Source organism: Somniosus microcephalus, chromosome 13, assembly GCF_052327205.1.
Source record: "Somniosus microcephalus isolate GS21.2 chromosome 13, FLI_Smic_1.0, whole genome shotgun sequence".
Taxonomy (NCBI): domain Eukaryota; kingdom Metazoa; phylum Chordata; class Chondrichthyes; order Squaliformes; family Somniosidae; genus Somniosus; species Somniosus microcephalus.
The window spans coordinates 84,863,383-84,890,891 of record NC_140999.1 but is presented as its reverse complement, the minus strand read 5'-3'; the positions used below and the strand labels follow the sequence as shown (position 1 = coordinate 84,890,891).

The 27,509-nt window shown below is 48.6% G+C and overlaps 1 protein-coding gene across 1 annotated transcript in view; it reads left to right on the top strand.

Annotated features, from left to right (window-relative positions):
• LOC147108459 (uncharacterized) overlaps positions 1-27,509 on the top strand; it is a 777,120-nt gene that overhangs the window by 464,311 nt on the left and 285,300 nt on the right. The window contains exon 16 of the mRNA XM_086005101.1: positions 19,659-19,789. Coding sequence (XP_085861227.1) covers positions 19,659-19,789 — 131 coding nt within the window. The remainder of the gene's footprint in view (positions 1-19,658; positions 19,790-27,509) is intronic.

Below are 27,509 nucleotides of genomic sequence, written 5' to 3'. Positions count from 1 at the left end.
GAAAAGCAACCGTTCACTACTCTCTGTTCCCTGTCACTTAGCCAATTTCATATCGATGCTGCCTGTGTCCCTTTTATTCCATGGGCTTCAACTTTGCTGGCACTTTATCAAATGCCTTTTTGAAGTCCATATCCACCATGTCAACCTCATTGCCCTCATCAACCCTCTCTGATACCCCAACAAAAAACTTGATCGAGTTAGTTAAACACGATTTGCCTTTAACAAATCCGTGCTGGCTTTCCTTATTTAATCCACACTTGTCCAAGTGACTGTTAACTTTGTCCCTGATTATCGTTTCTAAAAGCTTCCCCACTACTGAGGTTAAACTGACTGGCCTGTAGTTGCTGGGTTTATCCTTACACCCTTTTTTGAACAAGGGTGTAACATTTGCAATTTTCCAGTCCTCTGGCACCACCCTCTGTTTCTAAGGAGGATTGGAAGATTATGACCAGTACCTCCGCGATTTCCTCCTTAACCTCCCTCAGCATCCTAGGACGCATCCCATCTGGTCCTGGTGACTTATCAAATTTAAGTACAGCCAACCATTCTAGTACCTCCTCTTTATTAATTTTTATCTCATCCAGTATCTCCACTGCTTCCTCTTTCACTATAACTTTGGCAGCATCTTCTTCCTTGGTGAAGACAGATGCAAAGTACTCATTTAGTACCACAGCCATACCCTCTGCCTCCATGCCTAGGTCTCCTTTTTGGTCCCTAATCGGCCCCACCCCTCCTCTTACTACCTGTTTATTATTTATATGTCTATAGAAGACTTTCGAATTCCCTTTTATGTTAGCTGCCAATCTATTCTCGTACTCTCTTTGCCCCTCTTATTTTCTTTTTCACTTCCCCTCTTAATTTTCTACATTCAGCCTGATTCTCACTTGTATTCCAAACTGACTTCTGTCATACACGCTCTTTTTCTGCTTCATCTTACTCTCTATCTCTTTCGTCATCCAGGGGGGTCTGGCTTTAGTTGCCCAACTTTCCCCCTCGTGGGAATATACCTCAACTGTACCCGAACTATCTCCTCTTTAAAGGCAGACCATTGTTCGATTACAGTTTTGCTGATTCTTTGCAGATCCAATTTACCCAGGCCAGATCCGTTCTCGACCCACTGAAATTTGCCTTCCTCCAATTGAGTATTTTTACTCGAGATTGTTCCCTGTCCTTTTTCATAGCTAATCTTAACCTTATTATACTATGATCACTGTTCCCTAAATGTTCCCCTGCTGACACTTGGGGCTCGATTTTGCCAGGCCCGAGGAGGCGGGATTGGAGGCGTGTGAGGTGGTAAAATTGCAAAAAATGGCGGGCGGGCCCAGTCTCGCCTCGGTCTCGCCTCCATCCCGCCTCTGAGCAATTTTTCCACATGCGTGTTTTCTGACCCTGTTTCCATCCCGCCTCCAAGAGGCGGGATAGGCCCTTAAGGCCCTTAACAACCACTTAATTGCCTCTATAATCCCATTTTGAGAGGCCTTTCTGATTTTAACACTTTTCCCACGTGCTGCACGTCTCCTCTGGAACACGCCAATGAATCCTGGCGGCATCACAAGTGGATTGCTTACTAACAGCTGCAGCTCCACCATTAAAAATAAGTTTTCAGCAATCTTCATTTGCAGGTGGCATAACTTTGTTGTCTCAGGTCTAGGGGAACTTTTAACAGGCCTACTCATTGTTGTGGAAGTTTGGAGCCTGACACCCATTTCCAGTGTGACCTCCTGGGAAACCCCTCTCCCCACCTTGAATGAGCACTTCCTCAACTGAGGTATATACCAGAAGAATGGGAACCATTTATTTCCTTTCCTCTTGGACATCAGATTCGGACGAAGGCCAGCCGCGGCATCAGCAGAACCTGGAACAACAGCAGCACCAACTGCAGGAGCAACAGCAGGAGCTCCAAGCTGCTGCTCACCCACCTGAAGCTGCACAGGCCAGAAGGCACCAGCGCATGGAAGCACGTCGGCGCAGGAGATACCCCCAAAACAGGGTCTACAGACACGAGGATCAGCAACCTCAACATGACTGAGCAGCAGTGCCAAAGGAGGCTCCGACTTTCGCGAGAGGTAGTGGGTGACATCTGCGTAATGCTGCAGCAAGACCTGGAGCACAGAGCAGCAGGTGGACACCCCTTACCAGTGGCCGTCAAAGTCACCACCGCACTCAACTTTTTTGCTTCAGGCTCATTCCAGGGATCATCAGCAGACATCAGCAGCGTCTCCCAGGCGGCCACACACATTTGCATCATGCAGGTAACCGATGCCCTCTTTGCCATTGCGCCCAATTACATCAATTTCTCCAAGGATCAAGCCAGTGTAACTGTGCGTGCAGTTGGGTTTGACAATCTGGCAGGCTTTCCAAGGGTGCAGGGCGTCGTTGACTGCACACATGTTGCCCTTAAGGCACCCCATCACAATCCAGGTATTTTTGTCAACCGCAAGGGTTTCCACTCCCTCAACGTACAGCCGGTGTGTGACCACAAGAAGGAAATTTTGTATGTTTGCACCAAGTACCCTGGCAGTTACCATGACTCCTTCATCCTGCACCTGTCTAGTGTACCTCTGCTCTTCAGTCCGCCAGACCAACTTTTTGGATGGCTACTTGGAGACAAGGGCTATCCCCTGAAGACGTGGCTAATGACACCATTGAGGAGCCCATCCAACAAAGCTGAGGAGCGCTACAACTCCAGCCACATTTCCACCAGATCCATAACCGAGCAAACCATCGGCTTGCTGCAGATGCGCTTCAGATGCCTTGATAGATCAGGTGGAGCCCTGCAGTACTCAGCAGCCAGGGTCTCCAGAATGGTCATGGTCTGCTGTGCACTTCACAACATGGCACAGCATCATGGCTTGCAGATGCCTGAGGAACAAGTGGCTCATCACATAGCCTCCTCAGATGAGGAGGAGGAGGAGGAGAGCGACAACGACCAGCTTGCAGAGGCGCATCAACCAGCGCCCGCAGCATGCGAGCACATTGCTGGCCGGGATGCAAGGCACACACTCATCTTGGCCAGATTTGCTTAGCATAGCCAATCAAGCACTTTTGCCTCGCAGCTTCTTACCAGAGCATCGACAATGGCCAAGAACCTGCGGTTCCTACCACTCTGACCACCATACTGACAATTGCAAGTCATCCTAAGCCCTCAATGTGGAAGTCCCATTAGTGATATGACACACGCTACAACTGCAACAGTTGACATCAGAATTTTTAATGACAAAAAGCAACTGATGGTTTTTCAACATTAAACATAACATTTCACCCAAGTGACTACCCTTGTGACTACTTGTGCATTATATTCCTCTTACGCGTGCTCCTACGTGGTGCTTCCCCTGTGGCTTCGGCAGATGTGGAAGCCCCTTGTGTTAAGTCTGTGTGTTATAATGAGAATTACTACACAGACCACAAGAGTAAATTTTAACAGGACTTTACTAGTCGAAGGTCAGGGCGGAACTGCCCAATAAATCATTACACAGCACTTATATACCGGTGTGGTCACCACCGGTATTACAGTATACAGCAGCCAAGATAAAGTAGTGCAACCCTTAAAATAGTTCTCTTAAAGGTGGAACGGTTACATACACTACAATCCTCCCTTTTTAGCTTAACAGTATATATATTCCCCATTAAACATAACATCATAACATATATACACAACTTCATGTAAAAACAGTTCACAGATTCAGTCTCTGCGGAGGCGCCTCCTGCGCTTCCTGACTCGGTCCGGATAACGCCTCGGTGGTGTAGTAGTTCTCGGTGGTGTAGTAGGTTCTCGTTGCTGGGGTGACTCATCTAATGGTCCTTCACTGGACTTAACAGCTTGAACTTTCGTAACTTCAGAACCAGCATTGCTGACTTCTAAAGGCTCGAGTACCTTGGGAAGTTTTTCTACTTCCAGACTGATTTGGCTCAGTTCGGAGGGACCACGTGCGTGACCTGGTAGGGGTGATAATGGTTCAGATGAGTCATCATCTTCTGCTTCTTCTCTATTGTCTTCTATTTCCACCATCACTTCAGCTTTTGCCTCTGCCACCAATTCCCTGAGTGGCTTATTACTGCTGACACTGCTCACAAAAGGGTGCTCTTTCTTCTTAGCTTTCAACTGATCGATGAATTTGACATATTCCCTTTTCTTGCTCAGCTTTGATTCGTTTGGCCTCATCGCGCAGACGGTTTGTGTGTTCCTGATTCATTTTCTCAATCAGCTGCTTCTGCTGTCTTCCCAGATTCTCCAACTCTGTGTCAAAGAACTTTTTCTTTGCATTCATCTCTTGCTCAAAATGGCGAATCATTTGTTCTAATTGCTGTTGTAGTTTGAAATGGAGTTGAGTTCGAGCCCGGTGTTCCTCAGAAATGTGCATGTCTGTAGACTGGACAGACTCAGAATTCTCTGTCAAACTATGTTGTTGTTGTTCAGTGGAATTCTGTTCTGATACTTTGTTCTCTCCTGAAGCATTTATGCACTCCTTCGTTTTTCCATCATTAGTCTGCAAGTCCATTTTAGACTTGTCTTTTGCACATGGGCTGGTCTTACCATCATCAGTTCCAGAGTCTGAGCTTATTGTCTTCACCGAGTTCTCACTCTCTGCTTTGTCACTGTCACTGCTGCACATGCCCTCATCCAATATTCTGGACAGTCGTTCAGGTTTGACATCTTTTCTTTTTCCGGAATCTACCGTCATTGCTTTTAGGGAGTGCCAGTCCATATTTATTTTCCTGATCCACTCCCGTCCCAGAAGTGGTGGACCTCCCTCAGGTAGTACATATAAGTCCATTCCTTGGTGTTCTTTGCCCTTGTGTCTCACCTTGACTTTTATCTTTCCGATGGGGTATACTTTTTGCCCCGTGTATGTCTGCAATACTATCTCCGTATCCCGTAGGGGAATATGTGTGAATAACCTTTTGTAATCTTGCTTATTCATGACCGTCAACGCCGATCCGGTGTCCAATTCCATCTTTAATTGGACTCCTGCTATCTGCAGTGTGACCCAGATAGTTTGTCGGTCAGCTTCCTTACTCACATTGTGAATTCTCAGACTACCCAGTTCCTTGCTGTTGGAGTCTGAATCCGAATTCTGTTCATCCGAACTCTTCTCAGCCACCTTATGTACCTTTCTGCACTTTTCCTGTGGTGACTTTTTGCTGCTGGTCTTCTTTCCTGACCGGCATACTGTAGCTATGTGACCAAGCTTGCCACATTTTCTACATTCCTGGTTTTTAAACCAGCATTGGTTCTGATCGTGTGTTGTCTTTCCACAACGATAACATTTCGTTGTACCCAAAGCCATTTGATCTACGCTGAGTACCGCTGCCTTCAGCTGCATTTCCGCAGTGCCTCTCGCTGCGGCTTCGTGCGATGCTGCAATAGTGACAGCCTTATCAAGTGTAAGATCATTCTCTTCAAGTAGCCGCTTTTGTGTTCCTTCTTTCGACAATCCACACACGAATTTGTCTCTCAGTGCCTCTGTCAGGCTTTCCCCAAACTGACAGTATTTCGCTAGCTTACGCAGTTCAATTAAATACTCCGCGTTGCTTTCCTCTTTCAGTTGCGTTCTCGCATAAAATTTAAATCGTTCCGCTAACATCAGCGGCGTGGGGTTCAAATGATTCTTCAGGACAGCAACAATATTAGCAAAAGTCTGATCCGCCGGTTTAGCTGGTGATAGAAGATGCTTCAATAGCCCGTATGTCTTCGCACCCATTGAGTTTAGTAAGGTTAGTGCTTTATCTTCATCTGATATTTTATTTGCCTTACAATATATCTCTATGCGTTCTACATACGTGGCCCAATCTTCAACATCGGGATCGAAATCGTTGATGTTACCACGCTTAGGCATCCTCGCAATCTTCTTGAGAAACAAAAAAAGAAATTTTTCTTTTATATTTTTTTTTTCAAAATGGCGGTTTCCCACGCTTGTCTTCTTCCCCCGCCTCCAAAAATGGCGGCTTCCCGCGCTTGCCTTTCTCCCCCGCTGGCTGTAATGGCGATTGCCGTATTGCTGCGTTCGCCCTCCCCCAGCGGTTTTCAAATCGTGCCTCCCAGCCCCTCTTGCAGTCCGGTCCTTTCCCCCGGCTGCGGCTGAGTTCTCCGCGTTTTTTTTTTTAATTTTCTCCCGCGCCTTACGCTGACCCGGTCGCTGCGCCTTGCGGCCTCGGTAGCTGCCCGGCCTTTTTCACCGGTCACGGTCGAGCTCTCTCTCGACGCTGTTGCGTCTCCCAGCCCGCTTGCAGCCCTGTCTTTTACACCGGCTGCGTTTGCATTCACCGCGGCTCCCGTGCCTTACGCTGCCCCAGTCTCAGCGCCTCTGGCCCCGACTTCTGTCCGGCTCTTTTCCCCGGCCGTGGTCGAGTTCTCCGCCCTTATATCCTCCGTTTTTCCCTCCCCTACTTCACGCCAACGTGGCCGACTTGCTGCTCGTCGCTGATCGGCTTACCCACCACCGTGATAGAAGGGATGATCACTGCCTGTTGCTGATGGAAGGCTTCGTGTCAGAATTCTTCCTTCGCTCTGCAGACCCGAGTCTTTTCTCAGCAGAATGATGAGGGCGGATGCCTCTTCTCGACGCCCGTTAAACTGCCTTGGATATATCTCTGCCGCAGGGTAAGATCGTACTCGTCGCCACTGTTAAGTCTGTGTGTTATAATGAGAATTACTACACAGACCACAAGAGTAAATTTTAACAGGACTTTACTAGTCGAAGGTCAGGGCGGAACTGCCCAATAAATCATTGCACAGCACTTATATACCAGTGTGGTCACCACCGGTATTACAGTATACAGCAGCCAAGATAAAGTAGTGCAACCCTTAAAATAGTTCTCTTAAAGGTGGAACGGTTACATACACTACACCTTGCTCACTTTCTTGCTGCTCCTGTCTCGACACCTTTGGCGGGTGTCCTCTGGGGTTGCGAACCTGTGAGGGCTGCTCCTGCGGCTGTGCAGGGGTTGAGACACCGATCTCAGTTGGGTGGGGACTCTGGTGGGGCTCTGACGAGGGCTCTGCAGTGGCATGGTCGTGTGAGCTCTTGGAGAGGAGCCCCCACTTCCTTGTTGTATGCCACCAACATCCCTCTCATGGGTCAGCCCCACTTCAGAGCTACCAAGTGGCCTGATAGCACCTTGCTGCAATTCAGGGGGCCATGAGGACCCGTTTCTGTACTGGAAGCCCTACTCCCGAGGACTTGCCTGAAGGTCTGGCTTGTTTGCTCAAGAGTTGACCATCGCTCCTCAAGAGAGAACTACTTTTTACAGCTCCTGTATACTGTAGTACCGGCAGTGACCACACCTGTATATAAACCCTGAGTAGTGATCTGTACACTTAGTTCTAGAGTAACCCTCATTCAGTAACACCTGTTGAATCGTTCCCTGTAGTCTGATTATTGAAGGACACAACATTAAGATACACGGATCTAACATTGGCGACGACGCAGGTTTGAACCTACCTGCAACTCTGCATCACCTCCCAGGGATTCGCTCCTGGAGAACAGTGGAAGGAGGTCGAGTCCAGAAGCACGGGCGTCGACTACGGGCAACCGCCCAGTCATCCAGCGGAGATTTGAGCATCGCAGGGGAGGCTGTCGAGAGCCAGGCTTGGCTTTCCAGTCACGGTGGTCCAGCGAAACGGGCTGGCAACAGGTACTGCGCAGACCCTTCCCGGACAGCGGCGGCTAGAGCCGACCGAGCAGCACAGAAAAAGGCCGAGCAACGTCGACGGGGGAGAGAGAGAGGGCAGAGCACACAGGGTGCAGCCGGTGTTCAGGACCGAGCAGCGTCAACGGGAGAGAGAGACGAGAGAGAGCAGAGCGTAGCCGGTGTTCAAGGGCCGAGCAGCGTCGATGGGGGAGAGAGAGAGAGCAGAGCGCAGCCAGTGTTCAAGGGCCGAGCAGCGTCAACGGGGGAGAGAAGCGCGCAGGAAAACGCGAGACGCTGCCATTGCCATGAGGACCGCAGAGTGCGGCATTGGCAGCAGCGCAGGAGCAGCGCACGAAATCCACAGGGCATCGCCATTTGCCACGAGGACCGCCGAGAGCAGCGTTGGCAGCAGCGCGGGAGACGCCATTTTAAGCCGCAGCAGGGAAGAAAGGAAAGCGCGGGAGACGCCATTTTAAGCCGCAGCGGGGAAGAAAGGGAAGTGCGGGAGATGTCATTTTAAGCCAGTCTAACCACACCCAAAAATGCCGAAGAGTGGCAGTATCACAGCGTTCGACAATGAAGTCGAAGATTGGACGACATATGTCGAACGCATAGAAGTATACTGCAAGGCGAATGAAGTGCCAGATGACAAGAAAGCACTGGTATTGTTGAATTCAATGGGTGCAAAAACATATGGCTTACTACGAAACCTAGTAACCCCAGAGAAGCCAGTAGAAAAGGATTTTGAAAACATAGTGTCAATCCTACAGGACCACTTAAATCCCACACCGCTGCTGATAGCAGAAAGATTTAAGTTTCACAAAAGGAACTAACATAAAGATGAAAGTAATGCTGAGTATTTAACGGAACTGCGCAAGCTATCGAAACACTGCCAGTTTGGAACGGGACTAGCAGATACATTAAGGGACAAGTTTGTGTGTGGGCTTCAAAGTGAAGGAACCCAGAAACGGCTTCTATCAGAAAAGGATCTTACGCTGGACAAGGCTTTCAGCATTGCAGTATCACACGAAGCAGCAGCACGGGGCGCTGCAGAGATACAACGGAGACCGCAAGAATATGGCACAAATGAAATGTCATACGGAACAGTGAAGTGCTTCGCTGCGGCAGAACAACACACGACCATAATGATTGCTGGTTCAAGGATAAAGTGTGCAGACAGTGTGGAAAAGTAGGACACATAGCAAGAGTCTGCAGGTCGGGAAAGAAAACCAGCAGCAAGAAATCTCCACAGGAGAAGTACAAGAAGGTACATAAGGTGACGGAGAGTAGTTCAGACGAACAGAAAAGTGATACAGACTCCGGAAGCAAGGAGCTGGGTTGTCTGAAGCTACATAATGTGATCAAAACGGAGGATCACCAAACTATCTGGGTCACGCTCAAAATAGCAGGAGTCCAAGTGAAAATGGAATTGGACACAGGATCAGCCCTAACAGTCATAAACCGAAGGGACTACAAGCGGCTATTCTCACATATACCCTTGACAGATACAAAGATTGTCTTGAAGACATACACAGGGCAAAAAGTCTACCCCAAAGGAAAAATAAGGGTGAACGTTATATATAACGGCAAGGAAACACCAAAAATGGACCTATATGTATTGCCAGATGGAGGACCACCACTACTAGGACGTGAATGGATCCAGAAGATACAGCTAGATTGGCATTCCATACAAGCACTGACTGTAGATGCCAAAAAGGATGACGACGTCACACCTGGACGACTGTCAAAAATGCTAACTGACGCACAAGAAGTGTTCCAGCAGGGACTTGGAACACTAAAAGGCATAACAGCGACGATCAAAATAGAGGAAAATGCAAGCCCAAAGTTTTTTAAGGCCAGACCAGTACCTTATGTGATCCGCCCAGCCGTCGAAGCAGAGCTGGAAGGTTTGGAACTTTCAGGAGTACTGTCCAAAGTGGACTGGAGCGAGTGGGCTACACCCATCGTTCCTGTAATGAAGAGGTCGTTGAGTAATACGCCTGGGGAACCAAGGAAGGTTCGCATCTGTGGGGACTTTAAGGTGACAGTGAACCCAGTCCTTCACACTGTACAATATCCGCTTCCGCGGATTGAAGATATTTTCGCCTCGCTATCTGGAGGGAAACGCTTCACTAAGATTGATCTGGCCCAGGCGTACCTGCAAATGGAGGTAGAAGAAGCCTCGAAACAGTACCTCACGATCAACACTCATAAAGGTCTCTACCAATACAACCGGCTGGTGTTCGGGGTAGCATCAGCTCCGGCTATTTGGCAAAGGGCAATGGAACAAGTCCTGCAAGGGATTCCAGGGACCCAGTGTTATTTGGACGACATCCTGGTCACGGGCGAAAATGACAGTGATCACCTCACCAACCTGGAGCAGGTGCTCACTAGATTGAAGGAATATGGGCTCCGAGCTAATCGCCACAAATGCGAGTTTTTCCAGAAGCAGATCTCGTATTGTGGCCACGTTATTGATAAAGAGGGGTTACATAAGTCCCCTGAAAAGATTGAGGCAGTAGTCAAGGCTCCAGCACCGGAAAATGTGTCACAACTGAGGTCGTTCCTCGGGCTGGTGAACTACTACCATAAGTTCTTGCCGAATTTGTCTACCGTACTACACCCACTGAACACCCTACTGCAAACGGGGGTACCATGGAAGTGGAGTGACGAATGTAAACGAGCTTTCCAGAAGAGCAAAGCATTGATCACATCAAAAGAGGTGTTGGCTCATTTCAACCCAGCACTAACAATTCAGTTGGCGTGTGCTGCACCACCCTATAGCATTGGAGCGGTGCTGTCGCACAATTCCCGGACGGCTCGGAGAGGCCAGTAGCCTTTGCGTCTCGGTCACTAACCTCAGCCGAGCGTAGCTACGCCCAGATTGACAGGGAGGCCCTCAGCCTAGTGGGGAGTGAAAAAGTTCAATCACTATCTGCACGGGCAGAAGTTCACCTTGCTGACTGACCACCAACCACTTGTCTCCATCTTTAATCCAAAGAAGGGCGTTCCGGTGATGACTGCGCAACGGCTACAAAGATGGTCCCTTTTTCTAGGGGCGCACAAATATGAAATCGAGTATAAGGGCATGAAACAGCATGGAAACGCTGATGGGCTATCACGCCTGCCACTGCCTACTGCGGAGGAAGCACCAGCAGTGGATCCTGTCGAAATATTTCATTCGACTATAATTGAATGCTTGCCAGTAACTAACGCTGGTATAGAGAAGGAGACCCGAAATGACCCGACACTGTCTCGGGTATATGATTTGACGGTGAAGGGATGGCCAGCACATGGCGACTCACTGTTGCCAGCATTCTCATCCAGAAGAGAACAGCTGTCAGTATGCCAGGTGACCTTGATGTGTGGATCCCGAGTGGTAATTCCACCCAAGTTAAGGGAGAGAGTGCTCAATGAGCTTCACGAAGGTCATCTGGGAGGGGTGAAAATGAAAAGCCTTGCTAGGGCTTATGTGTGGTGGCCGGGGATCGATCAGCAAATCGAGGACCTGACAAAGAGCTGCTCAGGATGCCAGAAGGTCCAAAATGCACCACCACATGCCCCTCTACACCCATGGGAGTGGCCCTCATCTCCATGGCAACGGGTGCATATTGATTTTGCTGGTCCATTCATGGACTCAATGTTTTTAATAGCCGTGGATGCGCACTCAAAATGGTCTGAGGTGATCAAAATGTCCTCCACCACCACGGAGAAAACTATTGCAGTCCTACGGACCATTTTTGCCAGGAACGGCTTGCCAGAGCAGATTTGCTCTGATAACGGACCACAGTTTGTGTCCGAAGAGTTTCGAAGATTTATGAAAAGGAATGGGGTAAGGCATTACACATCCGCCCCATATCATCCAGCCACAAATGGATTGGCTGAGAGGTTCGTACAAACCTTTAAAAAAGCAGTAAAGGCCATGTGTGATGACGACATTCCACTGCAGCATAAGGTGGACAATTTCCTGTTAGCCTACAGAAATGCGACACATGCAGTCACCAACCAGGCCCTGGCCATGATGTTCTTTAACCGAAGGTTGAGATCTCGTCTGGATTTGCTCAGACCAAATGTACGAAGAGATGTTGAGAGTAAGCAATTCCAGCACATCAATGAGAAGCCGACAAGGAGCTTCAATGTAGGGCAACCAGTCTTGGCCCGCGACTACCGAACAGAGAAATGGCAACCAGGAACGATATGCACATGGCAGGGGCCACTAATGTACACAGTGGATGTTGGGGAGAATATTGTGAGACGCCATGCTGACCAGATCTTAGAGTCACAGGAACGAGTCAACCCCATGTCTCGGCCATACGTACCTGGTGAGGAACCCAATGTACAGGTCGCATCTACCTCAGAAACAATAGCATTGGAAGCTGATGAATCAACTGACGACAGGGTGCTAGAATCGCCTCCGCACCAAGAGCGAGACACTCGGGAAAGGCGTTATCCAGAAAGAATCAGGAAGCCTCCCCAGAGACTGAATATATGAATGGACTATTTTCATATAACATTGTATATTAAAAATGTTAATTGTTAAATGAGTATTATGGTACTGTTAATCTAAAAGGGGAGGAATTGTAATGTATGTAATGTATATATACCTTAAGGGAGAGAACTACTTTTTACAGCTCCTGTATACTGTAGTACCGGCAGTGACCACACCTGTATAAAAACCCTGAGTAGTGATCTGTACACTTAGTTCTAGAGTAACCCTCATTCAGTAAACACCTGTTGAATCGTTCCCTGCAGTCTGATTATTGAAGGACACAACATTAAGATACACGGATCTAACAAGATGTCAGTCTATTCTGAACATATACTATGTTTTCCATACCCTGGAGAATAAGCTCCTCCATGGACGTAGCCATCCTCTCCTCTACCATAGCCATCCTCTCCTCTACGGTAACCAGCCTTACCATGGAGGTAGCCATCCTTTCCACGGAGGTTGCCATCCTTTCCGTGGTGATGTGTTCATGCGCCAACGCCTCCACAAAGGCTCTGCTCGTGTTAGCGATGGACTCCTCCATTCGCTCCACACTCGCAGCAACCCTGGAGACAAAACCTGCCGGAGACTCCTGCACCTCTTCCTGGAGTTCCAGCACTGCTCTTCTTCTGGATGGACCCGGAGGCAGCTGAGCCGAGCTGGCAGAGTCCTGCGCCCTCCGACTAGGACTCTCCACTGCTGTCCCTGTCTCCACCATCTGCTGATGCTCACTTGTGAGCTGTGATACACCAGGTGACAACACTGCACTATCTTGCGAAGGTCTCACCGAGGTGTGAGTGTCTGCGCTGGTGCTGGGTGCGCTGAATTCTGCTGACGCTGCGCCCTCAGAGGTTGCAGCTTCCTCTGAGGAGTCTGGAGGCTCAGGCTGTTCCTCCTGGATAATGGGAACGGGGGCTTTCGATGGTCCTGTGGGGGAGTAAAAGAACGAGTCAGAGATGCGAGGCCAAGGTTACATGCACATTGAATATTGCAGATGATCAAAAGTCAATCTGTTAGAGCATCAGAATCATTATCAGTGACCCATGCAATGTCAATAAGAGAGATGATAAACTATTCTGTCACCAGCTTGCTGTGATGCGCCCGTCTGTCCATTCCCCACTTGCGAATCGTCTTCCACTCCGGCGATCTCCAGGGCTGCCTCCTCCGAAGTGGTGAGCTGGACTACTGAGGGTGGCCCTCCTCCTGTCCTCGCTCTTTCCAACTTATTGTGGGCTCTCTTTTCCTGCAATGAGGGACACAATGAGTTTGAGTGAGAATGAAGGTGTGAGTGTAGAGAATCCATATCATTGATGGTTAGAAGGAGACAAAGATGGAGTGAGGTGGCAAGACCAAGGGCCCTCCCTATGTGTTGTAAGTTTTTTTCATAGCATCACAGCGATAGGGAGTGTGAGGGCTGCATAGTCGATTAGTTAGGTATATGTGACCATAGAGAGAGAGGGAATGGGTAAGGGTGCAGGGATGTCAGTGTCAATTGGGATGTGGACGAAGAGGTTGTCAAAGCTGAGTGCTGGTGAGGAGAAGCAATGGGGATCAGATTGAGGGTGATGGGAAAGTCATACTCACTTTTCCAGTTCGCAGAAGGCCATAAAACCTCTTCCTGCACTGCAGCCAGGTTCTGCGGCACATAGACAAAGAGTTGACCTCCTGGGCCACTTGCATCCACACAGCTTTCGTCTGCTGGGGAGGCTTCTTCCTCCCTGAGGAAGGGAAAAGCAGCTCCTTATTTCCTCTTGCTCCCTCCACCAGAGCTTGCAGGGCGGCGTCACCGAACCTTGGTGCAGACTTTGGCCTACTGCTGGACATAGTGGCTGGAGGAATCGATCACAGCAAAGGGCATAAGGTTTGCAGTCTGCAGAAGAAGCAAGGCTGCTTGCAGGGCTTAAATCCAGCAGCATTGATGACATCAGCGGAGGCGACTTTCAGGATGGAAAGACTAAGTGGGCCAGGGGTTCCCACAAGCTGGAAAACAATTGCCCAATTAGGGGAAAATCACATATTTTTCCCGCATCAAATTGGAGTCAGGTGGCTAACACGAAAAGCGGCTGACATGCCTCCAGCCCGCCCCAATGGTAAAATCGAGCCCCTGATATCCAGGAATATTTAATACCCAATCCTGTCCTTTTTTGAGCCAAGTCTCCGTTATCGCCACATCATATTCCCATGTGGCTATTTGCGCCTGCAGCTCACCAACCTTATTTACCATGCTTCGTGCATTTACACACATGCACTGTAAATCTGTCTTCGACCTTCTTGTATTCTCTCTTAATCTGACCCCACCTAATACCTTACTATTTCTTACTCTAGTGCTATCTGTCTCTACCCATCCTTTGTGCACTTTGTTTCTCCTTTCTACTGCTACGTCCTGGTGCCCACCCCCCTGCCAATTAGTTTAAACCCTCCCCAACAGCACCAGCAAACCCCCCTGCGAGGATATTGGTTCCGGCCCTGTTGAGGTGCAACCTGTCCAGCCTGTACAGATCCCACCTCCCCCTGAACCGGTCCCAATGTCCCAGGAATCTGAAGCCCTCCCTTCTGTACTATCTCTCCAGCCATGCATCCTCTTATTTCTATGCTCACTAGCTCGGGCACAGTGAATAATCCAGAGATTACTACCTTTGAGGTCCTGCTTTTTAATCTCTTTCCTAGCTCCCTAAAATCTGCCTGCAGGACCTCATCCCTTTTTCTACCTATGTCATTGGTACCGATATGGACCACAGTGACGCCACTGAAAATGATGCAGGGCGCCAGTGACTGCACCCATGTCTTCTCTTCTTCTTAGGCAGTCCCTCGGAACCGAGGATGGCTTGCTTCCACACTAAAAATGAGTTCTCAGGTGACTGATGAGTCCAATGCAGGACATACAGTCTCTGTCACAGGTGGGGCAGACGGTGGTTGAAGGGGCGGGTGGGTGGAGTGCTTGGGTTGACGTGCGCTCCTTCCGCTGTTTGCGCTTGGCTTCCGCTTGCTCCCGGCGAAGAGACTTGAGGGGCTGGATTTTCTCAGCTCCGAGGAGGTGGGTATGGAGGCGGCACTGCCAGGAAAGTTACAGAATTTGGGGGTGGGTGGCTTCTCCTCCACTTTGTGCGGTCTTGGGCTAGGGATTCCCAGGTGTCGGTGGGGATGTTGCACTTTTTCAAGGAGGCTTTGAGGGTGTCCTTGAAGCATTTCCTCTGCCCACCTGGGGCTCTCTTGCCATGTCGGAGCTCCGAGTAGAGTGCTTGTTTTGGGAGTCTCGTATCGGGCATGCGGACAATGTGGCCTGTCCATCGGAACTGATCGAGCGTGGTCAAAGCTTCGATGCTGGGGATGTTGGCCTGAGCGAGAACACTGGCGTTGGTGCGCCTAACCTGCCAATGGATTTGCAGGATCTTGCGGAGGCAGCGTTGGTGGTACCTCTCCAGTGCTTTGAGGTGCCTGCGGTCCATGTCTCTGAAGCATACAGGAGGGCAGGTATCACTACTGCTCTGTAGACCATGAGCTTGGTGCTGGGTTTGAGGTGCTGGTCTTCAAACACTCTCTTCCTCAGGCTGCACTGGCACACTGAAGGCGGTGTTGTACTTCATCATCGACGTCTGCCCTTGTTGACAGTAGACTCCCGAGGTATGGAAAGTGGTCCACGTTGTCTAAGGCCTCGTCATGGATTTTGATAATCGGGGAGCAGTACTATGTGGCAAGGGCAGGTTGGTAGAGGACCTTTGTCTTACGGATGTTTTATGTAAGGCCCATGCTCTCGTACGCTTCGGTGAAGGTGTTGATGATGGTTTGGAGTTCGGCCTCAGGGTGTGCGCAGACGCAAGCGTCATCTGCATACTGTAATTCGATGACAGAGGATGGGAGGACCTTGGATCTGGACTGGAGGCGACAGAGGTTGAACAGTTTCCCGTTTGTTCTGCACCCATGTGGCTTTGCGGGCACCGTATAACAATCCTGAAATCTTCCGTAACTGCAAAGGCTAACTTAATGTTCAGTTGGTGTGTGACCACAGACAGCGGATCCTCATTGTGCATGCCCGCTATCCTGGCAGCAGCCATGATGCCTTCATCTTGTGCCAGACCGGTGTGCCAGCACTCTTCCAGCCACCATGTCAAGCTCGCGGCTGGCTGGTCAGAGACAAGGGTTATCCGCTCTCCACATGGCTCATGACTCCCCTCCACAACCCCAACACTCGTGCCCAGCACTTATGTAACGAGAGCCATGCTGCCACCAGGAACATCATCGAGCAGACCATCGGGGTGCTCAAGCAATGGTCCCACTGCCTTGACCACTCGGGTGGTACCCTCCAGTACTCGGCTGAGTGGGTGTCCCATTTCGTGGTGGTCTGCTGCATGCTCCACAACTTGGCCATCATGAGGGCCCAGCCCTTGCCATCAGGGATTGCGGGATCACCTCAGGAGGAGGAAGATGAGGACAAGGAGGAAGAGGAAGACGAGGAGGAGGAACAGAAGCGAGGGAGGAGGCAGCCACTCAATCAGCCTTCGTAAGGGCGGTCCGTGACCGCCTCATCAGACGGCAGTTCCATTAAATTAAACCCCAGATCCCTGTTGCTCACCACATTCCCATCATTCCATCCCTGTCGCAGGCCAAATCACAGCGCAAATCTGAAATGAGAGACACCACAAAAGAATCCAAACTGAATTAATAAATTTATCAATAATCAGTGAACACATATTTACAACAACAATATTAACTATTCACCCTTATGCAATTCCTTAATGCCTCTTGTTACTGTGCCTTTGCCTACTCTAGTGCTCCTACGAAGTGTTGGCCCAATGGCTGCAGCAGGACTGGTGTAAGGCTACTGAGTGTCCGTTCAGATGGCCTTGCAGGATGCCCTTGGCCAGCTCTGGGCCTGTAAGGCTCGGCTGTAGACTGCACCACCTCAGCATGGGTGGCAGCAGTCTGGGCTGGTTGGATGACTGGCAGCGACAAGGACAATGGCAGAGCGCCAGTGGTGGGAGCAGGAATGCTGTCATCCTGAGAGAGGACAGCAGCTTCCTGACCCACTGCCACTCCCCCAGGGCAGCACCTCAGCATCCCTAGCAATCTGTTGCAGCACAGATTGCTGGCCTGCTGCGACACCGTGAAAGCCCCGGCCGACAGTGGTCGACCCAGCCACGATGGCAGCAGTCAGAGCTTGCGTGGCATCAAGCTGAAACTGCATGAGAGCAGTCTAAGATTGAATGCCACCAAGCGTAGACTGCGTTACAGCACTAAGACGTTGCGACACTTCCGCCTGTGCTGCAGTGGAAGCTGCCAGATCACCCATCACATGTGGCATCAGGTCTGGGTCACCACGGTCTCTATGGGAGTCTACCATCCTTTAGAGACTGGAAATGATGGGCTCCATGGTGCGCGCAGAGCTCTGTGCAATGTTGGAGGCGGACTCCTCCGCGCTTCTTACCATTGCAGAGAGGCCCTTGGGCACTCTTGCCATTGCACCTATCATCTCCGTGTGCATGCCCATCGCCCTTCTTCTAAAGGCCTCCCCATTGAGGTCCTCATCTGAGCCTTGCTGCAGCCCACTTGTCCCCGGCGCATCATCCTGTGCAGATCCCGCTACTATACTAGCCTCTAAAGAACGCGTAGTGCCAGTATCTGAGCTGGTGCCTGCGGGTGAGACATGCAGTGACGCGGTGTCTTCTTCCTCCTCCTCTTCTCCCGCCTCGCTCTCAATGGTACCCTCACAGACAGGCTGCTCAGGCGCTTGCTCATTATCTGTAAGCATAGTTACAAGAGTCAGGTTAAGGTGAGGAGAAGAGGCAGGTAGGAGAAATGCATGCATACAGCATGATTAGCTGGAAAGTGCGAAAGGCTTGTGGGGCGAGGGGGAATTGGGATGTGAGAAGAAGGAATGGGGATGAACATACCGTTGTTGTCCCCAAGGAGGTCAATGTCGCTGATGGCCACGGCACCCACCACTTGGCGCCCAATAATCTGCAGCACTCGAGTCTCTAGCTCCAGCAGTGGTTGGGTGTCGGCTTGTCCCCCGCCTGTGTGCTCCTGCTCCCTCCTGTTGTGAGCCTCCTTGGCCTGCAAGAGAAAGGAAAGTATGTGAGTGAGTGTGGAGCAATGTGTTTGGGTGATGTACCTGCCATAGTTGAATAGCTGCCATTGTATGCACAGTGTAAGATATGTGTGTGAGTGTTCGTAGGTGGAGATTATTGGTGGGTGAGTGCTGGGGGTGTGGTGCTTTGGGCAGTGTGCGCAGACTGAGGTTCAGATGGTGCTTTGTAGCATTTGTTGAAGGCTTCACTCACCCTGACCTCCCGAGTGAGGTCGTTAAATTTCTTCCTGCACTGTGTGTGGGTCCTGGGGACCACAGTGCTGCCCGAGACCTGCTGGGCTACCTCCCTCCACATGGTGCGGAAGACTTGTGGCACTTGCTGGATAGAGCACCGCCCTCCGTCTTTCCACTGCGAACACCAACGCCTCCAATGCATGGTTGCAGAATCTACGGGCTCTCTCCCTGGGACATGGATCTGCCATCATTACAGCTGCTTAAGTCATCCGGCTCCTTCTCCTTGACCTGATGCTGCTAGCTGAGACAGCTGCACAGCCAGCAATGATGAGAATGAGGTCCTGCAGCATCAATGAACCTCCCCTTTAAGAACTGGAAAGAGCCTGTGGCAATAATGACTTGTGATTAGACTGCACCTGATATTGGTCAGCGCTTTGAGTTTAACACCACTGAGCTAGGCCATTAGCACTTGATTTAGTGCTCCAATCCCTTCTTTGTGCCACGAGACTGAATTTTGCATGCAGTCTGAAGCATTAGCGCTTGGCATTAATGCTCAAATTTTTCAAAAGTTACCGCCCATTCCTGGGCTGTAATGAATTTTTCCCCCAGAGTGTCTTAAAAGTCGGGCCTACCTTTATCTCCAGCCACTTCTCTCGCTCTCTTAGTTAAAATCTTTAATCACATGATTATCTATAGTTATATTAATTCGTTTATCTAGTTAAGTTAGAGAGAATATAAATTTAACACTCACACATCAATCACCTACCTGCAATCCTGTGATGTCACTCCTTGCCTTTGCTGTTCAATATGTCCAATTTGCATGTGGGAGGTGGGGAAGAAGCTGCCAGTGGGGGTGGGGAGGAATATTGGCCGCGGTGGTGAAGTGGCTGTGGGCCTTAATGCCTAAATATTCCCTCATTCTCCACTGCGATTTCCCCTCACCTTCTAATTGTGGGCAGGATCACGGAGAAGAATTTCCCCTGCCCGTCCTTCCTGGTTTCCTCACTACACGCGCATCATTTATGCCCCATATTGGTTCACGAGCAATTTGAGAAGAATGAAAATGCAGGTTTGAAGTGATTGAACAGTTTCTGTTGAGTGAGATTACTAAATTAGTGAAGCAGGAATCTGACTGAAACAAGTTATTTTGATGGACCAATGTTACTCACAAATAGAACCTCAAGAATTATTTCCAACGGCAGAAAATAAGGCACATATCTGCCTCACAACAGATACACCGCTTTATGATAATTGGATTGATAACTTGTGTTCCTTGTCCAGATACAGAGTTTCTGTCCACAATCAATGGTGGTCGTTCTTCTGCCACACAAATAGACAGCTGGGAGCTGAGTGAGCCAAACATGGGAGTTATTTGTCAGCAGTTTAGTAAAGAACTCAAAGTTAAATTGCAGGTAATATTTCACACAGCAATTATATAGATAATTTTTTGTCTAGCCTTTAAATCTGATATCAGTTTCATTTATTGCTCTGTCGATCTAATATAGCAGTTTATATTGACAATAATTAATGTCAAGGAATAATTACAAAATTAGCTCATTATAAAAAGTGAAAGCAAAGCTTAATTTGAAAGCTGTGTTAAAAATTCAGGCTTTCTCCCAGAATCTTTATTTGGGTTCACAGTTCCTATGATGTGAAATGTATAATAATCTTCTCCAAAGGGTGGAAAATGCCACAATATTACACTGTGTTGTTCAGGCTAAAACTAGTCGTCAGAATTTGTTTAAAAGTGTTCATGATCACCTAGAAACAAAAGAATACAGCAAATAATTTGTAATACAAATACCTTACACAACAAAAACTTGTATTTATATAGCACCTTTAAGTAGTAAAACATCCCAAGGTGCTTCACAGGAGCGTTATAAAACAAAATTTGACACCGAGCCACATAAGGAGTTATTAGGGCAAATAACCAAAAGCTTGGTCAAAGTTTTAAGGAGGAGAGAGAGGTGGAGAGGTTTAGGGAGGAAATTCCAGAGCTTACGGCCCAGGCAGCTGAAGGCACGGCTGCCAATGGTGGAACGATTAAAATCGGGGATACACATAAAACAGAAAAGGTGACTCAACCGTGGCTAACAAGGGAAATTAGGGATAGCATAAGATCCAAGGAGAGGATACATAAATTGGCCAGAAAAAGCAGTAAGCCTGAGGATTGGGAGTAGTTTAGGATTCAACAAAGGAGGACAAAGGGATTAATTAAGAAGTGGAAAATAGAATATGAGAGTAAGTTTGCAGGGAACATAAAAACTGACTGTAAAAGCTTTTATAGATATGTGAGGAGAAAAAGATTGGTGAAGTCAAGCGTAGGTCCCTTGCAGTCAGAATCAGGGGAATTTATAAGGGGGAACAAAGAAATGGCAGACCAATTAAATACATATTTTGGTTCTGTCTTCACAAAGGAGGACACAAATCACCTCCCAGAGATGTCAGGGAACAGAGAGTCTGATGAAAGGGAGGAACTGAAAGAAATCAGTATTTGTAGGGAAATGGTGTTAGGGAAATTGACGGGATTGAAGGCCGATAAATCCCCACGGCCTGATAATCTACATCCTAGGGTGCTTAAGGAAGTGGCCCTAGAAATAGTAGATGCATTGCTGATCATCTTCCAGCATTCGATGGAATCTGGAACAGTACCCATGGATTGGAGGGTACCTATTCAAAAAAGCTGGTAGAGAGAAAACGGGGAATTACAGACCGGTAAGCCTGACATCGGTAGTGGGGAAAATGCTAGAGTCCATTATAAAAGATGTAATAGCAGAGCACTTGGAAAACAGTAACAGGATCGGACAAAGTCAACATGGATTTACTAAAGGTAAATTGTGCTTGACTAATCTACTGGAATTTTTTGAGGATGTAGCTGGTAAAATAGATAAGAGACAACCAGTGGATGTGGTGTATTTGGACTTTCAAAAGGCTTTCGATAAGGTCCCACATAAGAGATTAGCATGTAAAGTTAAAGCACATGGGATTGGGGGCAAGGTATTGACTTGGATAGAGAACTGGTTGGCAGACAGAAAGCAAAGAGTTGGAATAAATGGCTCTTTTTCTGAGTGGCAGGCAGTGACTAGTGGGGTACCGCAGGGATCGGTCTTTGGACCCCAGCTATTCACAATATATATTAATGATCTAGACAAGGGAACTAGATGTAATATCTCCAAGTTTGCAGACGACACAAAGCTGGGTGGGCGTGTGTGCTGTGAGGAGGATGCCGAGAAACTACAGGATGATTTGGACAGGTTGGGTGATTGGGCAGAAGCATGGCAGATGCAATATAACGTGGATAAATGTGAGGTTATCCACTTTGGTGTCAAAAACAGGAAGGCAGATTATTATCTGAATGGCAATAGATTGGGAGAAGGGGAAGTGCAACGAGACCTGGGTGTCCTTGTGCACCAGTCACTGAAGGCAAGCATGCAGGTGCAGCAGGCGGTTAAGAAGGCAAATGGTATGTTGGCCTTCGTAGCGAGAGGGTTTGAGTACAGGAACAAGGATGTCATGCTGCAGTTGTACAGGGCCTTGGTGAGACCACATCTTGAGTATTGTGTGCAGTTTTGGTCGCCTTATCTGAGGAAGGATGTTCTTGCCATGGAAGGAGTTCAGCGAAGATTCACCAGGCTGATACCTGGGATGGCAGGAATGACGTATGAGGAGAGATTGGGTCGATTGGCCTTATACTTACTGGAGTTTAGAAGAATGAGAGGAGATCTCATTGAAACTTATAAAATTCTGACAGGACTGGACAGACTAGATGCAGGAAGGATGTTCCCGATAGTCGGGGAGTCCAGAACCAGGGGTCACAGTCTAAGGATAAGGGGTAAGCCATTTAGGACAGAAATAAGGAGGAATTTCTTGACCCAGAGAGTGGTGAACCTGTGGAATTCTCCACCACAGAAGCCAGTAGAGGCCAATTCATTAAATATATTCAAGATGGAGTTGGATATATTTCTTAAGGCTAAAGGGATCAAGGGATATGTGGAGAAAGCAGGGACAGGGTACTGAATTTGGATGATCAGCCATGATCGCATTGATTGGCGGAGCAGGCTCGAGGGGCCGAATGGCCTACTCCTGCTCCTATCTTCTATGTTTCTATGTGCAAGAGGCCAGAATTGGAGGAATGCAGCTATCTGAGGGTTGTAGGGCTGGAGGAGGTTACAGAGGTAGGGACGGTCAAGTCCATGCAGGGAATTGAAAACAAGGATGAGAATTTTAAAATCGTGGCGTTGCTTAACCGGGAGCCAGTGTAGGTCAGCGAGCAGAGGGTGATGGGTGAACGGGTTAATACTTTAAACAGTCCCAAAAATAATAAAAAATACAAAATCTTGATTTTCAGAATCTTTTGATGAACATAATGTGGGTGCTTCAGCTCCATGGACTCCCTGTCACTGGTGCAGTATAGAACTGATGTGCCTTCAATAACCACAAAACTAGAAGTTATAGACCTTAACAAGTTGGCTTTTAATCACTAAGATCAGAGCTAACATCTCAACACGCTGACTGGCTCGCAGGAATGAGTCATATAGATCCTGGGATCTTTATGTAAGAGAAGTCAGGGGCAGAGCCAAGAGCCAAGACCTGGAACATTCCAGGTTAGTCAGGAAAGAGGAAGTGAAACTATACACCATGTGGGGGAGGGTAATATACATGAGTGCAAAACGAATACAGGCAAGCCAAACACATTTCATTACAAGAACCAAACTGGAGAACAGCAAAATCAGCAATACCTGCACTATTTCAAACAGGCTGCAGCACCTCCTTAGCAGAATAGATCTTTTCCACGAGGCTGGCAATCAATATTGATCAATTTTATCATTCATAGAATAATACAGCACAGAAGGAGGCCATTTTTTGAAGGAGTGATCCAATTAGTCCCACTCCCCTGATCTATCCCCATAGCCCTGCAAATTTCTCCATTAATTATTTATCCAATTAGAGTCATAGAGTTATACAGCACAGAAAGAGGCCCTTCGGCCCATCGCGTCCGCCCCAGCCATCAAGCCCTATCTAATCTAATCCCATTTTCCAGCATTTGGTCCGTAGCCTTGTATGCTATGGCATTTCAAGTGCTCATCGAAATGCTTCTTGAATGTTGTGAGGGTTCCTGCCTCTACCACCCTTTCAGGCAGTGAGTTCCAGACTCCAACCACCCTCTGCGTGAAAAAGTTTTTCCTCAAATCCCCTCTAAACCTCCTGCCCCTTACCTTGAATCTATGCCCCCTTGTTATTGACCCCTCTACTGAGGGGAAAAGTTCCTTTCTATCCACCCTATCTATGCCCCTCATAATTTTGTATACCTCAATCAGGTCCCCCCTCAGCCTTCTCTGCTCCAAGGAAAAGAACCCCAGCCTGTCCAGTCTTTCTTCATAGCTAAAACGCTCCAGCCCAGGTAACATCCTGGTAAATCTCCTCTGCACCCTCTCCAAAGCAATCACATCCTTCCTAAAGTGTGGCGACCAGAACTGCACACAGTGGCCTTACCAGCGTTTTGCACAGCTCCATCATAACCTCCCTGCTCTTATATTCTAAGCCTCGGCTGATGAAGGCAAGTATCCCATATGCCTTTTTAACCACCTTATCCACCTGTTCTGCTGCCTTCAGGGATCTATGTACATGCACACCAAGGTCCCTCTGATCCTCTGTCTTTCCTAGGGTCTTACCATTCATTCTGTATTCCCTTGCCTTGTTAGTCCGTCCAAAATGCATCACCTCACACTTTTCAGGGTTAAATTCCATTTGCCACTGTTCCGCCCATCTGACCAACCCAGCTATATCGTCCTGTAGCCTGAGGCTTCCCGCCTCGCTATTTACCACCCCACCAATTTTTGTGTCATCTGCGAACTTACTGATCATACCTTTTACATTCACATCCAAATCATTAATGTAGACCACAAACAGCAAGGGACTCAGCACCGATCCCTGTGGTACCCCACTGGACACAGGCTTCCAGTCACAAAAACAACCTTCCACCATCACCCTCTGCCTTCTGCCACTAAGCCAGTTTTGGATCCAATGTGCCAAGGCACCCTGGATCCCATGGGATCTTACCTTCCTGACCAGTCTCCTATGCAGGACTTTATCAAAAGCCTTACTGAAATCCATGTAAACCACATCCACTGTGCTACCCTCATCCACACACCTAGTCACCCCCTCGAAAAATTCAATCAAATTGGTCAGACATGATCTTCCCTTGAGGCAGCACGGTGGCATAGTGGTTAGCACTGTTGCCTCACAGCGCCAGGGGCCCGGGTTCAAATCCGGCCTCGGGTGACTGTCTGTGTGGAGTTTGCACATTCTCCCCGTGTTTGCGTGGGTTTCCTCCGGGTGCTCCGGTTTCCTCCCACAGCCCAAAGATGTGCGGGTTAGGTTGATTGGCTATGATAAAAATTGGCCCTTAGTGTTAGGGGGGATTAATTACGCGGGGTTATGGGGATAGGGCTTGGGTGGGATGGTTGTCGGTGTAGGGACCGGGTGCTAGGGTTTGGATGATCAGCCATGATCTCGTTGAATGGCGGAGCAGGCTCGAAGGGCCGAATGGCCTACTCCTGTTCCTAGTTTCTATGTTTCAAAGCCATGCTGGCTATCCCTAATTAATCCCTGCCTCTCCAAGTGGAGACCAATTCTGTCCCTCAGAATTTTTTCCAATAATTTACCTACCACTGATGTTAGGCTCACTGGCCTGTAATTCCTTGGTTTATCCCTACTACCCTTCTTGAATAATGGTACTACGTTAGCTGTTCCCCAGTCCTCTGGCACATCCCCTGTGGCCAGAGAGGTTCTGAAAATTTGTGTCAGAGCCCCTGCAATCTCCTCCTTTGCCTCACATAGTAGCCTGGGATACATCTCGTCCGGGCCTGGGGATTTATCCACTTTTAAGCCTGCTAAAACCGCCAGTACCGCCTCCCTCTCGATGCTAATGTGTTCAAGTCTATCACAGTCCCCCTGCCCGATTTCTATGTCCACATCGTCCTTCTCCATAGTGAACACAGATGCAAAAAATTCATTTAAAACCCCACCTACATCCTCTGGCTCTACACACAGTTTGCCACTTTGGTCCCTAATGGGCCCTACTCTTTCCCTAGTTATCCTCTTGCCCTTAATATACTTATAAAACACCTTAGGATTTTCCTGTATTTTGCTCACCAGTGTTATTTCATGGCCCCTCCTCGCTCTCCTAATTTCTTTTTTAAGTATCCCCCTGCACTTTTTATACTCCTCTAGGGCTTCCTCTGTCTATAGTCCTTTGTATCTGCCAAAAGCCCCCCTTCTTTTCCTAACCCATTCTCATATATCCCTTGACATCCAAGGTTCCCTGGGCTTGTTGGTCCCACCCTTGACCTTTACGGGAACATGTTGCCATTGTACTCTCTCAATTTCCTTTCTGAAAGACTCCCATTGCTCCGATGTGGATTTTCCTTCAAGTAGCTGATCCCAGTCCACATTGGTCAGATCCTGCCTTATCATATTAAAATCGGCCTTCCCCCAATTTAGAACCTTTATTTCCGGTCCATCTCTGTCCTTTTCCATGACTACCTTAAATCTCACCGAATTATGGTCACTGTCACCAAAGTGCTCACCTGCTAACACTTCTACCACTTGCCCGGCCACATTCCCTAGAATTAGGTCCAGTACCGCCCCCTCTCTTGTAGGACTTTCTACATGCTGGCTCAAGAAGCTCTCCTGGATGCACATTAAGAATTCTGCACCCTCTTAAGCCTTTCACACTCTGACTATCCCAGTTAATATTGGGGAAGTTGAAATCCCCCACTATAATTACCCTATTATTTGCATACTTCTCTGAGATTTGCCTGCATATCTGTTACTCTATCTCCCCCTGGCTGTTTGGGGGCCTATAGTACACTCCCAGCAAAGTGCTAGCCTGCTTTTTGTTTTTAAGTTCAACCCATATGGCCTCATTAGAGGAACCTGTTAATATATCATCCCTCCTTACAGCAGTAATTGTCTCCTTAATTAATATTGCGACACCCCCTCCTCTTTTACCCCCCCCCCTCTCTCTCGCCTGAAGATTCTATACCCCGGAATATTGAGCTGCCAGTCTTGCCCCTCCCTCATCCATGTCTCCATGATAGCAGCAATATCATACTCCCATGTGTTCATCAACACTTTCAGTTCATCCACCTTATTCGTAAGACTCCTTGCATTAAAATAAATGCCATTTAGCCTTGCCCTACTCCCTTTTGCTGTTACATATTTGTTCTGCCTTCCAGTCTGACTTATTTTTTCCTCTATATTTGGCTGTACATCACCCCCTATTATAGCTCCGCTCTGTATCCCATCCTCCTGCCAAGTTAGTTTAAACCCCCCCAAACAGTGCTAGCAAACCTCCCCGCAAGGATATTTGTCCCGTTCTGGTTCCAGTGCAACCCGTCCGACTTGTACAAGTCCCACCTTCCCCAGAAGCAGGCCCAGTGATCCAGGAAACTAAAGCCCTCCCTCCTGCACCAACTCTTTAGCCATGCATTCATCTGCTCTATCCTTTTATTCCTATACTCACTAGCACGTGGCGCCGGGAGTAATCCAGTGATTACAGTCTTTGAGGTCCTGCTCTTTAGTCTGCTGCCTGGCTCCCTAAATTCTTGCTGCAGGACCTCATCCTTCTTCCTACCCATGTCATTGGTCCCAATGTGAACCACGACCTCTGACTGTTCACCCTCCCTCTTCAGAATGCCCTGCAGCCGTTCAGTGACATCCTTGACCCTGGCACCAGTGAGGCAACAAACCATCCTGGAGTCACGTCTATGGCCAAAGAAACGCCTTTCTGTTCCCCTTACGATAGAATCCCCTACCACTATTGCTCTCCCACTCTTTTTCCTCCCTTCCTGAGCAGCAGAAGCACCCGTGGTGCCAGGATGTTGGCTGCTGCTGCCTTCCTCTGGTAAGTCATCCCCCTCAACAGTATCCAAATCGGTATACCTGTTTGAGAGGGGGATGTCCACAGGGGACCCCAGCACTACCTGCCTGCTTCTACTGCTCCGCCTGATGGTCGCCCATTTCCCTTCTGCCTGTGCAGCTCTTACCTGCGGTGTGACCAACTCACTAAACGTGCTACTCATGACCCTCTCAGCATTGTGAATGCTCCAAAACTCATCCATCCGCAGC